General features: G+C 44.6%; 1 protein-coding gene and 1 non-coding gene across 2 annotated transcripts in view; one reads left to right on the forward strand and one right to left on the reverse strand.

Moving 5' to 3' along the window:
- Positions 1-960: 960 nt before the first annotated feature.
- Positions 961-1066, forward strand: LOC124078837 (U6 spliceosomal RNA). Its single transcript, XR_006847069.1, has one exon. It is a non-coding gene; the product is annotated as a U6 spliceosomal RNA (small nuclear RNA).
- Positions 1067-8973: 7907 nt separating this feature from the next.
- Rnf4 (ring finger protein 4) overlaps positions 8974-13628 on the reverse strand; it is a 31867-nt gene continuing 27212 nt past the window's right edge. The window contains exons 5-8 of the mRNA XM_046423714.2: positions 12813-12822; positions 12202-12361; positions 11695-11743; positions 8974-11188 (exon numbers count right to left, since the gene is read on the reverse strand). Coding sequence (XP_046279670.1) covers positions 11039-11188; positions 11695-11743; positions 12202-12361; positions 12813-12822 — 369 coding nt within the window. The 3' untranslated portion in view covers positions 8974-11038. The remainder of the gene's footprint in view (positions 11189-11694; positions 11744-12201; positions 12362-12812; positions 12823-13628) is intronic.

The following is a 13628-nucleotide window of genomic DNA, read 5'->3' on the forward strand; positions in this document are numbered from 1 at the left end:
ATGACAACTTGAATGAAAAGATGGGAGGTGGGTAAATGAAGTTGAGATTCTCACATTTTCATGAAAGCAATAAATGTATTAGACAAAAAAAAATAAGGATATATGTTGTAATCTCAAAGATAATTGCTGAACGATTAGTTTCAAAAAAACTAAAGAGGGGCTGGGGCTGTAGCTCAGTGGTAGAGCACTTGCTTAGCACATGTGAGGCACTGGGAGCAATCCTTAGCACCACATAAATATAAATAAGTAAATAAACAAAAGGTATTGTGTCTACAACTAAAAATATATATATTAAAAAAAAAAAAAACTTGGGCTGGGATTGTGGCTCAGCGGTAGAGCGCTCGCCTAGCATGCGCGAGGCCATGGGTTTGATCCTCAGTACCACAGAAAAATAAAAGTATTGTGTCCAACTACAACTAAAAAATAATATTAAAAAAAAACTAAACGTATTTTTGTGTTAGGAGAGAACAAAGGAAAAAATATTTCTTGAACCCAGGACCTGCCACATGCTAGGCAAACACTCTGCCACTGAGTCACATCCCAGTCCAAAGTGAGGAATACTAAATGATCTGGTAATAAAGAAGGAAGAAAGCATGAAACAGGCATGTCAACAACATAGCAAAGAGCAGACTGTAAATCTACTAATGATTAAAACAAACTATATGGGGCTGGGGATGTGGCTCAAGCGGTAGCGTGCTCCTCTGGCATGCGTGCGGCCCAGGTTCGATCCTCAGCACCACATAAAAACAAAGATGTTGTGTCCGCCAAAAACTGAAAAATAAATATTAAAATTCTCTCTCTCTCTCTCTAAAAAAAATAAATAAAACTTAGCAAACACACTTTACATTAGATATAACAAAAAATATAAGGGCAAAGAAATTTTAAAAAGTTGAAAAATATATACAAAACAAATATTTAAAAAATCATGAACAAAAGTCTTAAAGGAAGAATCAGTAGAAAGTGCTCACTTTTGTGGCACATACACTAAAATAGGTACAATACAGAGAAGATTAGCAAGGTCCCTGTGTAAGGAAATTGGCAAATTGGTGAAGCATCCCATAGTTTTAAAAAACAAACAAGAACTTCTGAGAATACCCAGCACCCTCCAGGCAAGACCCTCTTTGTTGTCCTCTCCAGAGATTAAACCTAAAGTTATAGTTGTCCATCAGTGTGAAATAGAGGCTGGGAATCAGGAGTCTGCTTTTTTTTTTTTTTTTTTAATATTTATTTTTTAGTTGTAGATGGACACAACACCTTTATTTCAGTTGTTTATTTTTGAATGTGGTGCTGAGGATTGGATCGGACCCAGGGCCTCGTACGTGGGAGGCAAGCGCTCTACTGCTGAGCCACAATCCCAAGGAGTCTGCTTCTTAAGAGATTTTGCCAAATACTCCTTATTTTATTGTTCCCTTGACCCCAGTTCCAGAGTTAGCTGGTGCTGCCAATTCTTGAGCATTATTAGGACTCTGCAGGGTAAATTGGGCTGTTTTCCAGATTTCCACATGGAATGCTTGTTCAGGTCCACTACAGCACCTACCTTTCAGATATCTGCTTTTCAGCTTTCAAAACTTGCTGCTGAGCCAGGCACGGTGGAGCGTACCTGTCAACTCAGCTACTCCAGAGGCTGTGGCAGGAGGATTGCAAGTTTGAGGACAGGTGGGGCACAAAAGCAACACCATCTCAAGAACATTAAAAGTTTGCTGCTGTTGCCTATTTTATTTTTTCCAACTATGTAGATTTATGCTTTTATTATTATTTATTTATTTATTTTGGCATTACTGGGGATAGAACCCAGAACCTCACACGTTAGGCAAGCACTCTACTGCTGAGCCCATCCCTAGCTCTCTTATTATTTTGAGACCAGGTGCCACTAAATTGCTTCGGCTGGTCTAGAACTTGTTATCCTTCTGCCTCAGCCTCCGGAGGCACTGGGATTACAGATGTGTGCCACTGCACCCACCCCAATGCAGTTCTAAACAATACAAAAATAGACTACAAAATAAACAGCTATGAAAACAGAAGTGGAAGTAATGCAGACCAGAAGAATCTCGATGTTTGAAAATTTGCAATGATAACATGTCTTCTGACATGATACAACAGGGAGTACAGTATCATCTGGGAAGGGGTTTTGTTTTGTTTTTTTGGTTGTATTTGGTACTGGAGATTGAATCAAGGGGCACTTTACCACTAAGCCACATCCTCAATCCTTTGTATTTTTTATTTTGAGGCAGGTTTTCACTAAGTTTCCCAGGTGGCCTTGAAATTGCAATCCTCCTGCCCCAGCCTCCCAGTAGCTGGGATTATGGGCGTGCACCAACATATCCAGTTCATTGGAAATGATTCTTGCCCAGAATGTTGGGGCTGCATCTGATCAAATATTTAGAATCAATTCCATTTTGTTTTTATTTTTTTTCTTTAATTGTAGATGGACGTGATACTTTTATTTATTTATTTTTTATATGGTGCATACTTTTATTTATTTATTTTTTTGTATGGTGCCTCACGTATGCTAGGCAAGCACTCTACTACTAAGCCACAACCCCAGACCCCCTTAATTTTATTTTTATGTAGTGCTGAGGATCGAACCCAGTGCCTCACGCAAGCTAGGTGAGCACTCTTCCTCTGAGCCACAACCCCAGCCCCACCAATTTCCATTTTATAGGAAATTGAGGACACTGAAAAAATTAAGTAAAATAGTCATCAGGTAAAAATACAGGAAGACCCTCTACAAGACAATTTGCCTAAAAAGTCAGTATTATAAAAAGAAAGGAAAATTGTGAATTCTGGGTTAAAAGAGATTAAAGAGGAGCTGGGTGTATGGCTCAGTGGTAGAGTAACCCTGGGTTCAACCCCCAGGACCACAATAAATACATGTGTACATAAAGGTTTCTGGACAAAATTTGAAAATGGAGATGAAATGGGTATTTCCGAGGAGAATATAGTTTTCCAAGGTGACCTCATTACAGGTAGAAAATTTAAACAATGGCTACAGAGAAAAATAGAAAGTATCAACTAAGGAATCAATGGGAAACATTAATCTAAGATTTTACCAAATTGTACCAAAGTTTCAAAGATTAAATAGTCTAGCTCCTCTGTAAACTGTTCTGGAGTACAGAAAAGGAAACAGAAACTTCTTGTTTTCTTTTTGTACTTTTTTTTATTGAGGGAAAATTGATATAAAATAAATTGCATATGTTTAAAGATTTTTTCTTTCTTTCAGTACTAGAATTGAATTCAAGGTTTTTTGGGTTGTTATTTTTTGGGGGGAGAGGTGGACCAGGGATTGAATCCACGGGCACTCTGCCACTGAGCCACAGCCCAGCCCTATTTTGTATTTTACTTAGAAACAGGGTCTCACTGAGTTGCTTAGCGCCTTGCTCACTGCTGAGGCTGGCTTTGAATTTGAGATCCCCCTATTTCAGCCTCCTAAGCCTCTGGAATTACAGGCGTGCACCACCGTGCCTGCATGAATTCAGGGTTTTATATATGCCAGGCATTTGCGCTACCACTGAGCTACCCACCTCCCCAAATCCCTTTTAGTTTTTGAGACAGGCTCTTACTAAATTGCACAGGCTGGCCTTGAACTTATGATTCTCCTGCCTCCCCGCTGAGTACCTGGGATTTTAAGCGCAAGCCACTATTCACAGCCTAAAGCATGGAATCTTATAAAGTACATCACCATCATCAAGACAGCAAACACATCCTTCACTCTCTAAACTTCAGCCCCTTTGTGAAGCCTCCCTTTCCATCCCTGTCCCCCACACTCACTGGCCCCAGGTAACTGCTAATCTGCTTTTGTAACTAGACTTATTTTATGTTTTGGGGGATTGAACCTAGGGCCTCACACATGATGGGCAAGCACTCTACCACTGAGTACAACCCTAGCCCTAGAATTTCTATATGAATAGAATTATGCAGTATACGCTCTTTCTTATTTCAATAAGCATAATTATTTGAGATTCATTAGATGTTGTTGCATATATCAAAAGGGTTTTTTTGGTTTGTTTTTGCTTTTTGTTGTAGTACTGGGGGTTGAACTGAGGGCCTAGTACCATACTAGGCAAGTAGTCTTCTACTGAGCATTTCCTGTGAGCAGCCGACTTTTTTTTTGAGTTGCCAATGGATTTTTAACTTTGTTTATTCATATGTGGTGCTGAGGATAGAACCCAGGGCCTCACACATGCTAGGCAAGGGCTCTACCACTGAGCCACAACCCCAGTCCCAGCAGCTGACTTTTAATGGATCCCCCCTTTTTTTTAAGTTGTAGATGAACACATACCTTTATTTTGTCTATTTATGTGATGCCAGGGATCGAATCCAGTACCTCATACATGCTAGGCAAGCACTCTATCACTGAGCCACAACCCTAGCCCCCAGACCCCTTGAGCAGCTGACTTTTATTCTTGAGATAGGATCATGCTAAATTGCCCACACTGGCCTGGAACTTGTGATCCTCCTGCCTTAGCACCTGAGTAGCTGGAATGACAAGCACATACCAAAGCTAGGTGCTGTAGTATATATTTGAATTCCCAGCAACTTAGAAGACTGAGGCAGGAAGGTTGCAAATTCAAGGCCAGCCTGGGCAACTTAGTGAGGGACTATCTCCAAATAAAAAAATAAAAGGGGGCTGGAGATGCAGCTCAGTTGGTAGAGTGCTTGCCTCTCAGGCACAAGACCCTAGGTTCTAATCCCCAGCACCACCTAAGTAAATAAATAAATAAAAGGAATTGGGGACCTAGCTCAGTGGTAGAGTACCTCCGGGTTTATAATTCCCAGCCTCACAGAAAAGCAAAACCAAATATACCACTAAACCCAGCTGACTAACTTTTTATTGCTGAGTCATACTCCACATATGGATGTTCCACAGTCACTCAAGGGAAATTTGGTTTGTTTTCAGTTTGGGCTTATTACAAAGCTGGTGTGAAGGTTCATGTAGAAGTCCTCTCATTTCTCTTGGGCAGTCACTTAGGAGTAGTCACATATGGTTACATTGTAGGTGTAAAGCAAACTGCAAACTATTATCACTTTACATTTCCATCCCTGTGAGTTTCAGTGGCTCCAGGTCTTTCTCAATACTTGGTATGATCAGCATTGCTAATTGGGTGGGTGTAAAATGTGTGATGATATCCTACTCTAATTTTAATCTGCAATTCCCTAATGACTGATGATTTTGCCCATTGTCATGTTTTATTCACTTGTGATGCTGGGGATCCAATCCAGGGCCTTGAGTTACATGCCCAGTCTCTACATATATTCTTTGGTAAAGTTTCTGCACACACACACACACACACACACACACACACACACATAATATTGGAATTGAATCCAGGGCACTTTACCACTGAGCCACATACCCAGTCTTTTTATTTTTTGAGACAAGGTCTTGCGAAGTTGCTGAGGCTGGCCTCAAACTTGTGATCCTCCTGTGTCAGCTTCCTGAGCTGTTAAGATTACAGGTGTGCGCCACTGCGCCTAGCTAGCATTTCATTTTTTATCATTATTTTTTGCAGTACTGGGGATTGAACCCAGGGATCCTCTCCCACTGTGCTGCACCCCAGCCTGTGTATGTACTCATTAGGGCTTTCTACTTATGCTATTAAGATGCCTTGACTTCATTTTCCAGTGGGATGTGATCTCTTTCATGCTAACTGTTCTGGCTAGAGCTTTCAGCACCGTGAGGGCACAGAGAAGCATCTTTGTCTTGCCCCTGATCAAGGGGAAGCTTTCAACATTCCACCACCGAAGGTTTTCTTTTACCACTGAGCCACAATCCCAGCCCCAAACTCCAGGTTTTCAATGGGACCTTGTACGCTGATGCATTCCTGGGGCAAGCCCCACTTGGTCATGTGTAGAATGCTGTTTTGTTGGTCCCCTGGCCCCCAGGATTTCCTTTTGCAGGACTGGGTTTTGACTCCAGGTTCTTACATATACTAGGGATTCTACCACTGAGCCACGCCCCCAACCTTTTTGACAAGGTCTCATTGCAGAGACTGACCTTGAATTTGCAACCCTCCTGTTTCAGCCTCCACCACAGCTGGGATTACAGGTATGTGTCATCAAGCCCAGCCCTATAATGCTTTTAATATGCTAATGAATTTGGCTTGCTAGTATTTCTGTTGTGTGTATGTATACACACATATATGTACATAATTCACAAGATTTTTCTGTGCAGTGTCTTCATGTGTCTTTGTATCAGTACTGCTGACCTCAGAGTGAGTTAGGAAGTGTTCCCTCCACTTTTCTTTGCAGAGGGAGGTCAAGAGTTTAAGAAAGATCAGTTTGTTTGTTTGTTTTTTTTAAATGCTTTTGACAGATGTACCAGTGAGGGTATCCAAACCTAGTTTTCTTTGTTGGGAGGTTTTGACTGTTTCCATCTTGCTTATTATATATAGGTCTATGTAGATTTTCTATTTCTCCTTCAGTTAGTTTTGGTAAGTCATTTATAAGAATTTGTTAATTTCTTTAGGTCATCCAACTTGTTGGCCAAGTATCCACAGCAGTCTCCAATAATCCTTATTTCTGAAAAGTTGGTAGCAATGTCCTATATCTTGTTTTTTATTTTAGTAATCTGATTCTCTTAATCAGTCTAACTAGGGCTTGAGACTATAGCTTAGTGGTAATGTCTGCCTAGTATGTACTGAGGCTCAAGTTCAATCTCTAGCACTGCTAAAAACCAATAAAAAATTAAAATATAGCTTAACCCATAAGCAATTTAATAGTTTTTCAGTTTTCTAAAACAGAAAAATCAGCACTAACTTTCTCTATTGTTTTACTATTATCCATTTATCTCTAATCTTCATTAAGGCTGGTCTTGAATCATTGGAAATGATTCATTTCATCTATGCTTTATACATACAGCTTTTAAAAATTTTTGGTCATTTCTGATTTATGATGTTTGGACTAGAGTTGGCTCAACCTGTAATGTAATTCAGGGGGAAAAAAATCCTCCCATGTCTTAATAGAAGCAAAAGAGCCCATAAGACATTTATTTAGGGTTGGCAATGTAGCTCTGTAGTAGGCTGCTTGCCTAGCATGCCCAAGGCTCTGGGTTCTATTTCCTAGTATGCCCCCCCCCCCTCCAACATTTGCGTCCTACAAAAGATAAAATTCCTCAAAGGAACCATTTCTCCTGTTATTTAACAAGAGCCTGCAGCAAATTTTTCATTGTTTTGTTTTGTACTGGGGATTGAACCCAGGGGTGTCCTACCACTGAGCCCTTCTTATTCTTCATTTTGAGACAGGGTCTTGCTAAATTGCTGAGGCTGGCCTTCAACTTGTAATCCTCCTGCCCCTGCATCCTGAGTAGCTGGGGTTATAGGCCTGCGCCACCATGCCTGGTCCATATTTCTTGATGAAATGTTGAAAGACAAAAGTGTTCATCAACACCATGTGTGCTTCCTAAGTATTGGAGTTTTGTAAAAGTTCAGTAAGAAAAAGAATGGTCTAAGAGTTAAGGAGTAACATTTAATTGCACATGATATAGAAAAATTCAAGGGAAATCAAGTGGGTTATTGGAGTAAGACCTTAGCAAAGTGCTGGATACAGAATATACAGAGGTCATTTCTGTATTATAACATCAACAATATAGATGACACCATTTCAAAAATAAGTAAATTAGAGCTGAGTGGGGTGGCACATGCCTGTAATTCCGGCTATTCAAGAGGCTGAGGCAGGAGGATTGCAAAGTGGAGAGCAGCAAGGGCAACTCAGCCAAACCCTATCTCTATAAATAGAATAGAGAGAGCTTGGGATATAGCTCAGTGGTAGAGTACTGCTGGGTTTGATCCCCAGTACCAAACCCAAAAGAAAAAAAACATAGTAGAACCAGCCTTCCCTTATCTGCAGCTAGCCTTGGAGGCTTCCTCCTGTTCAGCTCCAGGTAACTCAGTTGTTTCTAGCTTGCGATTTATAGGTTCCTGCTTTTCCTTCAGGCCCCGCCCTCCTCCCTGGGCTTGTTTAGGGCATGTATCTCCTCCTTCAACTAGCTCCTAGCTTCAGGAACAGGGGTGAAGAGACAGACTCTTGGAAGCCACCAGCAAGTATCCAGTCCATGAGCACTCTCAGCTATGGAGGCCGCACTGTGCAATAGCAACAGATAATAGGCCCTGGGCCTGGAGAGCCTTTCCTGTTCTCTTTCTCTGCAGAACTTCTTGGATCTTGAGGGTGGCAGCTCAGCATCCCTCCTCAGGACAGGCTGCACTTCCTGCTACATGCTTCCTCTTGCCAGTTTCCATTGTTCACTGGCTTAGGGGACTGCCTCTTTTGGTAAACATGCCCAGAGGGAATCCATAGCTGGGTGTCCCACTATCTACACCACAGCCAAGTTCTGTCTGACTGCTGCATCAGAAAGTAAGCTTGATTCCCAGGCATTTGCATGTTAAGCCTTTCTGATCCCTGGGACTGGGCAGGCATGGAGAAGGGCAGAGGCAAAGGGAAGGGTCTGCCATTACCTCTCTGTCTCTTTTTTGATGTTGATGGATGCTTATTTTATCCATTTACTTATACATGGTGCTGAGAATTGAACCCAATGCCTCACACATGGTAAGCAAACACTCTACCACTGAGCTACAGCTACAGCCCCTGCCATTACGTCTTGTCTGATTTTCCATAAGCTAAGCCCATGCCCATTTAGCTTCTGTGGTGCTGTTGTCCAGCAGCAGTGACTGATGCATCCATATATTCTGGGGGTTCTCCCTCCCACCCAGAGGCTATGTGAGGCATTCCACCCCAAGGTTTCAGGGCAATCTGACTCCATCCAGTTGAGAGCAGTCCACCAGCATTTCTGGGTGGCCGGCCAGCCTTACCTCAGCATGGACTGCGGTTTTGCCTAAGAGTGGTCTCTGACATGGCAGCTTCTGGAGAGAGAGCTTTCCTACGCACAGGGACAAAACCTATTGAGCCTGAGGCAGACAAGAACAATATACCTTGGCAAAAGGTTGATCAAATTTGTAAGAGCAAATGAATGCATGGCCATTTTTGGTCCAAATTAATGGTTTTATTTACATCTTTAACACTAGCAGAGGAGTCCAAAACAGACTGATGTCCACTGATACAGTTTAAATGTAACAAAGAAAGAGCTGAACTATGTACAGTGAGGAAAGGTACTTTTCCCCACACCAGTCTTTTCCTAATTAGCAGTTTCTCATTAGTAGAAACTAAAGACACTTTTTTCGCAATTTAATTTAGGATGAAGTAATGCAACTTTTATAATTCATCACATAAGTTGTCTTGTAAGGATAAAATACAAAAAAAATCTTAAATGTGTGTCACCACACCTATGGGTTGACAGCTTCGCAGTCACCTTGGCCCTTGAAGTCTGATGTCATTACAACCTAACAAGAGCACTTCCATGAGGCCCAGAGGGGACTTCATGGCCATGATGTCCAGGAGGCAGGCATGCAGCACTATAATGAGCACAGAAGCTACATCCTCTTTCAACTCCATAAGGAAAATCATGACTCTTATTCAAATTAATTGGAAGTGAGCCAGGTGGCAGAGAAGTCAGTGAAGAATGAAACCTTTCTTTCACACAGAAGAGGGGGCACTCCTTCAGCCCTGTCTAAAGTGAACTCTGTGCAGAGTCCCTGCTCCTTCAGAAGAGTGCACTGAAGGTCAGTTATTGCTAGCAAAGCCAGAAAGGCCCCTTTCCCACCAGGAAGGTGTTTCACATGGAAAGGCTGTTGGTTTGGCTTGAAGCCCTCTGAAGGAGGTGTGACAGCAGAGGCTGGCCTGTACTGCACATGAGGCCTCTCCCCTGCTAGCCATCCCCAGTGTCTCAGGGGCAGTCTGGGTCACCTTGTTAACAAGGCTCCCATACACCTATGGAGCAGAGGTTGTCATCAGGCCCTTGCAGAGAAAGAGCCACCACCATGCTCTGCCAATAACCTTTAGAGCTGTCAAAAGCCCAAAGAATCACAGCCTAGCTGGCCAGAAGAACAGCTTCTGAAATGTTGCCTGTGGGGGAAGGTGAGAAGCCAAGTCAGGGCCAGGGCCAGGTCCAGTGGGCCAATGTCTTTGAAATAGGGGTGTCAGCGACGTGGGCAAAAGCATGGAAGTGAGCAGCTGATAAGGCCACAGTTACTGCCACCACCTCCTGGTATCTACACTGGGCAGACATAGGCAGTAGGAACTAAGGAACTGAGGACTGGAGAGCAGGTGCCAACACAGGACAGATTTTATCAGAAAAGAGAGGACACCCAAATACGTGCCTGCCCTATTGACCTCGAATGTCCTGTGCCAGGTGGAGAACTTTGGAGCACGGGTGAGGTTCCTGAGAACAGTTGGTAAGCAGAGACAGAATGGGATGGGCACTGCTCCACAGGCGACATTAGGGCTCTGAGGAGAACACTAACAGTGCTACATCTCCTGGTCTGCTATAAAGTAGTAAAGGACGGGCTTTATTGCACTTTCGTTCTTAGGAAACAGGATTGCCCTGCAGAGGTTCTTGATTCGCAGAAAACACTGCAGATAAAGACAAGGTGCAGGCAGAATCACCAGTCACCTCTGACCCTCAAGGTGGGGGTGGAGGGTGGGGGGAGAGGAGGGTCCAGTAGTTGGGCTTCCCAGGGGGCCACTGCTGCACCTAGAACCCTTGGGCAGAGTAGACTGTGTCTGGCTTGGTTACTGTGTGGTAGACAGACTGGTCAACTGACAGGTACCCAGGAAGGTTGTGTGCCTGGGAGAGATAGGGCAAGCTTTCCAAACAGGGAAACTTCTTGGCAAATGTAGGCCCAGAAAAGCTGGAACCACAATTTTCAACTCCAATGTCCTGACTCTTTCTCCTACTCTGGAATGAAACTACCCGAGAGGAGCAAAGATAAGGAGCCAGATGGGGAGGGCCCCTGGTCCAGCTCCAGAGCATCAGATGAGATTACAAAAGGATCTAAGGGCAAGGGGGTTAGAAACAAAAGAGAAGTTTACATATCAGATGTTGGTTTTGAAACAGTCTTTTTGAGCTCAGGAAATTGAAGGCAGATACCATGTGAAGAGCCCAGCCGGGCTGTCTGTCCATCCGTCTCTCCTGAATAGCTCTGAAACTTCATATATAAATGGGGTGGTACCGTTTGTGGTTGATCTTTTTCCTACAAGTTGGGCAAGTATTAGCATTCTTTAGGGAATCACGGAGGCACTGGCTACAGAAGACGTGGCCACACTCTGTAGAGACAATGAGACGTCCATTCTGCACAATCTGGAAGACATCAAGGAACAGCCTTTGAGTTTGCTCTTGTCCCAAAGAACCCCACCCCACCCAGAGCTGAGAAGATCAGTCAGAGGGAAGAAGGGTAGCATGCAGCAGAAAAAGCAATAGTAGTCTGCAGAGCCAGTCTCAGTCTGATGAGTAAGTGTGGCCTCTGGAAAAGATGGCAGGAGCCTAGGTTTCCCAGCCGCAGCAGCAATATGAGGAGGTTATGAGGGATTTCAGCACTGTTTGGTTACCCAGCCAGGATAAAGGACACAAAAACTGCCACTTTGCACCAAAGCCCAGGGCACACTGGGGGCTAAAGCTGAAGCATGCAGGGCCCAAGAGAAACAAGTACACCCTTTTTACATGCAGATCTGCAATAGGCCATGTGCCAGCCCAGGTGGGGCTGCAGGCAAGTGTTAAATCCCACCTAAGGAGCAGATCCTGCCTCACCTAGCTCTTTCAGTGACAGTTTAGACACTGAAGAGAGAAGAAATAACCTGGTTACTTACCTCTGAGTATCCGTCCATGCAGATGGGACAACTGACAGTACCAGAGGGCCTAAAATCACAGGGCTTTCCATCAGTTTTTCAGTAAATTCAAACATTTGATTACCTGCATGTAAGTTGCCTGTAACCCCTAAAAGGCCTTTCCTTCAGCTTCCACTAACTCTGCCTTAGCACAGGCAACCAAGAGACTTTCAGGAACGCCAACGGCCTAAGTGGGTATGGTGGCATGGCCATGAGAAGGAGAGAGGAGAGACTGAGCAAGAGAAGGTGCAGACAACCTCAGTTGCCCTGCTCTCCCCCACCCACAGCATTCCCACTGCTGGTGGCTGGCACAGCCCCGTCACTGCAAAAATAGTCGAGCCCAGCCCTGGATTCAGTTCCAATTGCACCTAGCCGCTGAGCAGCCATTTGAATGCGCCCTTCTGGAGCTAAGTGCTCACAGTGGCATAAAAAGACAGTAGTACTTCTAGCCCCTGGCCTCCACACAGCAGCAGCAGGGCACACGGGTACCTGAGTCCTGTGGCCCCCTCGTCCCTGGCGTTTCTGGGTGTGGGGGTGGTCACATACACATCTCTGTCCCTGGACAACTCCTCGTCATCACTGCTCACCACGCAGCTGTCGGCATGGTCTTGGCGTAGCCTCCTTGCGTTCCTTCTTGGCCTCCTCCTTTCTAAGGTGAGAGTCACATTTTTAGGGTAAATGTTTCCCACTGGCACTATCCTCACCACCCGACCCAGGGGCTTCAAAAGAACCTCCCCACTGGGACTCCCAGACAGAAAATGTTGCCCTGCCAGTTCCTTCCTAGAAGGCCCTGTGCAGCTCTACAGGCTGCTCTGAGGATATTCTGTCTTCCCAGGATAACGTGTTTGTCGCAGCTGCAGGCTGGTGCCGGAGCTGGGGGGATGTCTTAAGTTGTCAGCTTTCTCCAAGATCCAGTCAGCCCAAGGCAGGACTGCAGCTCAACAAGTCAGCATCGAGGGTGGTTTCTTCAGCAGGGTCAAAGCTCTTCTACTTGGAGATCTCGGGCCCAGAGGACAGCCCAGCAAGGCTGGCAGGCTGCAGTCCTCACCCATGCCAGTTCTCTCTCCAAACCCACAGCAAAAGGAGATGCAATCACTCACCGTCAACAATCTTTTAAAAAGAAGGAGAAAAACAAAAATAATCAGCTTGACTTGAGATGAAACGGACCCATTTTCTGTTTCTGAAGTGAGATCCCTGCAGAAACCTCTGCCAGGCCCAGCCCTCTCCACACAGGGGGAATGTGCACCATCCTAGTCAATCATGGTGTCTCTCCTCCCCTCCAGGCTACCGTTTTCCAACAGCTGAGGAGCTTGACCCTTGTCCTGCCAGATGCCTGGAAGCTGCAGCTTCCTCTTCCCATAATAGGTAGTGCCCAAACCTCATCCAGCCGTCATGCGGACTAAGAGGATGGAACTCAGTACACCATCAGGGACACAGTGCTCAGTAAAGGCATTCAGGACCAACCAAGCCAGTGCCAAATATAGTCTTCACCTGGAGAAGGGTTTGGAGTACTTAATGTCATTAAAAATAACTAAATAAACAGCCGGTGTGTTGCCTGTGTGTGGACCAATGAGTGACACACACCAATCCGACTGTAGTCTTGAGGCCTTCAAAAAAGTCAACGACAAACTCTGGCCTGAGGGCTCAACATGCACATGAACTGTCTGAGGCGGGCCAGAGTCCCTCAGGAGGCACCACTTCAGGAAAGCCTGGCTGCCCATGTCTCCAGCAGAGTGTCTAATCCTGCAGTGACTGGAGGGTCTGACACTGAACTGAATTCCTTCAGGAGGGTCTGGATGTAAACAAGGTTGTTAGATACTTCTATGCTACGGAAAGGGCACAATCTCCAGGGGGAGTTGCAATGCCTCAGTCCATGGCTCCTAAAAGGGGCTGTAGTGGGTCTCCTGGACCCAGGT

This window comes from Marmota monax, unplaced genomic scaffold (genome assembly GCF_021218885.2).
Source record: "Marmota monax isolate L192 unplaced genomic scaffold, Marmota_monax_Labrador192_F-V1.1 WCK01_AAM20220418_F8-fsc00009, whole genome shotgun sequence".
NCBI classification, from domain to species: Eukaryota; Metazoa; Chordata; class Mammalia; order Rodentia; family Sciuridae; genus Marmota; species Marmota monax.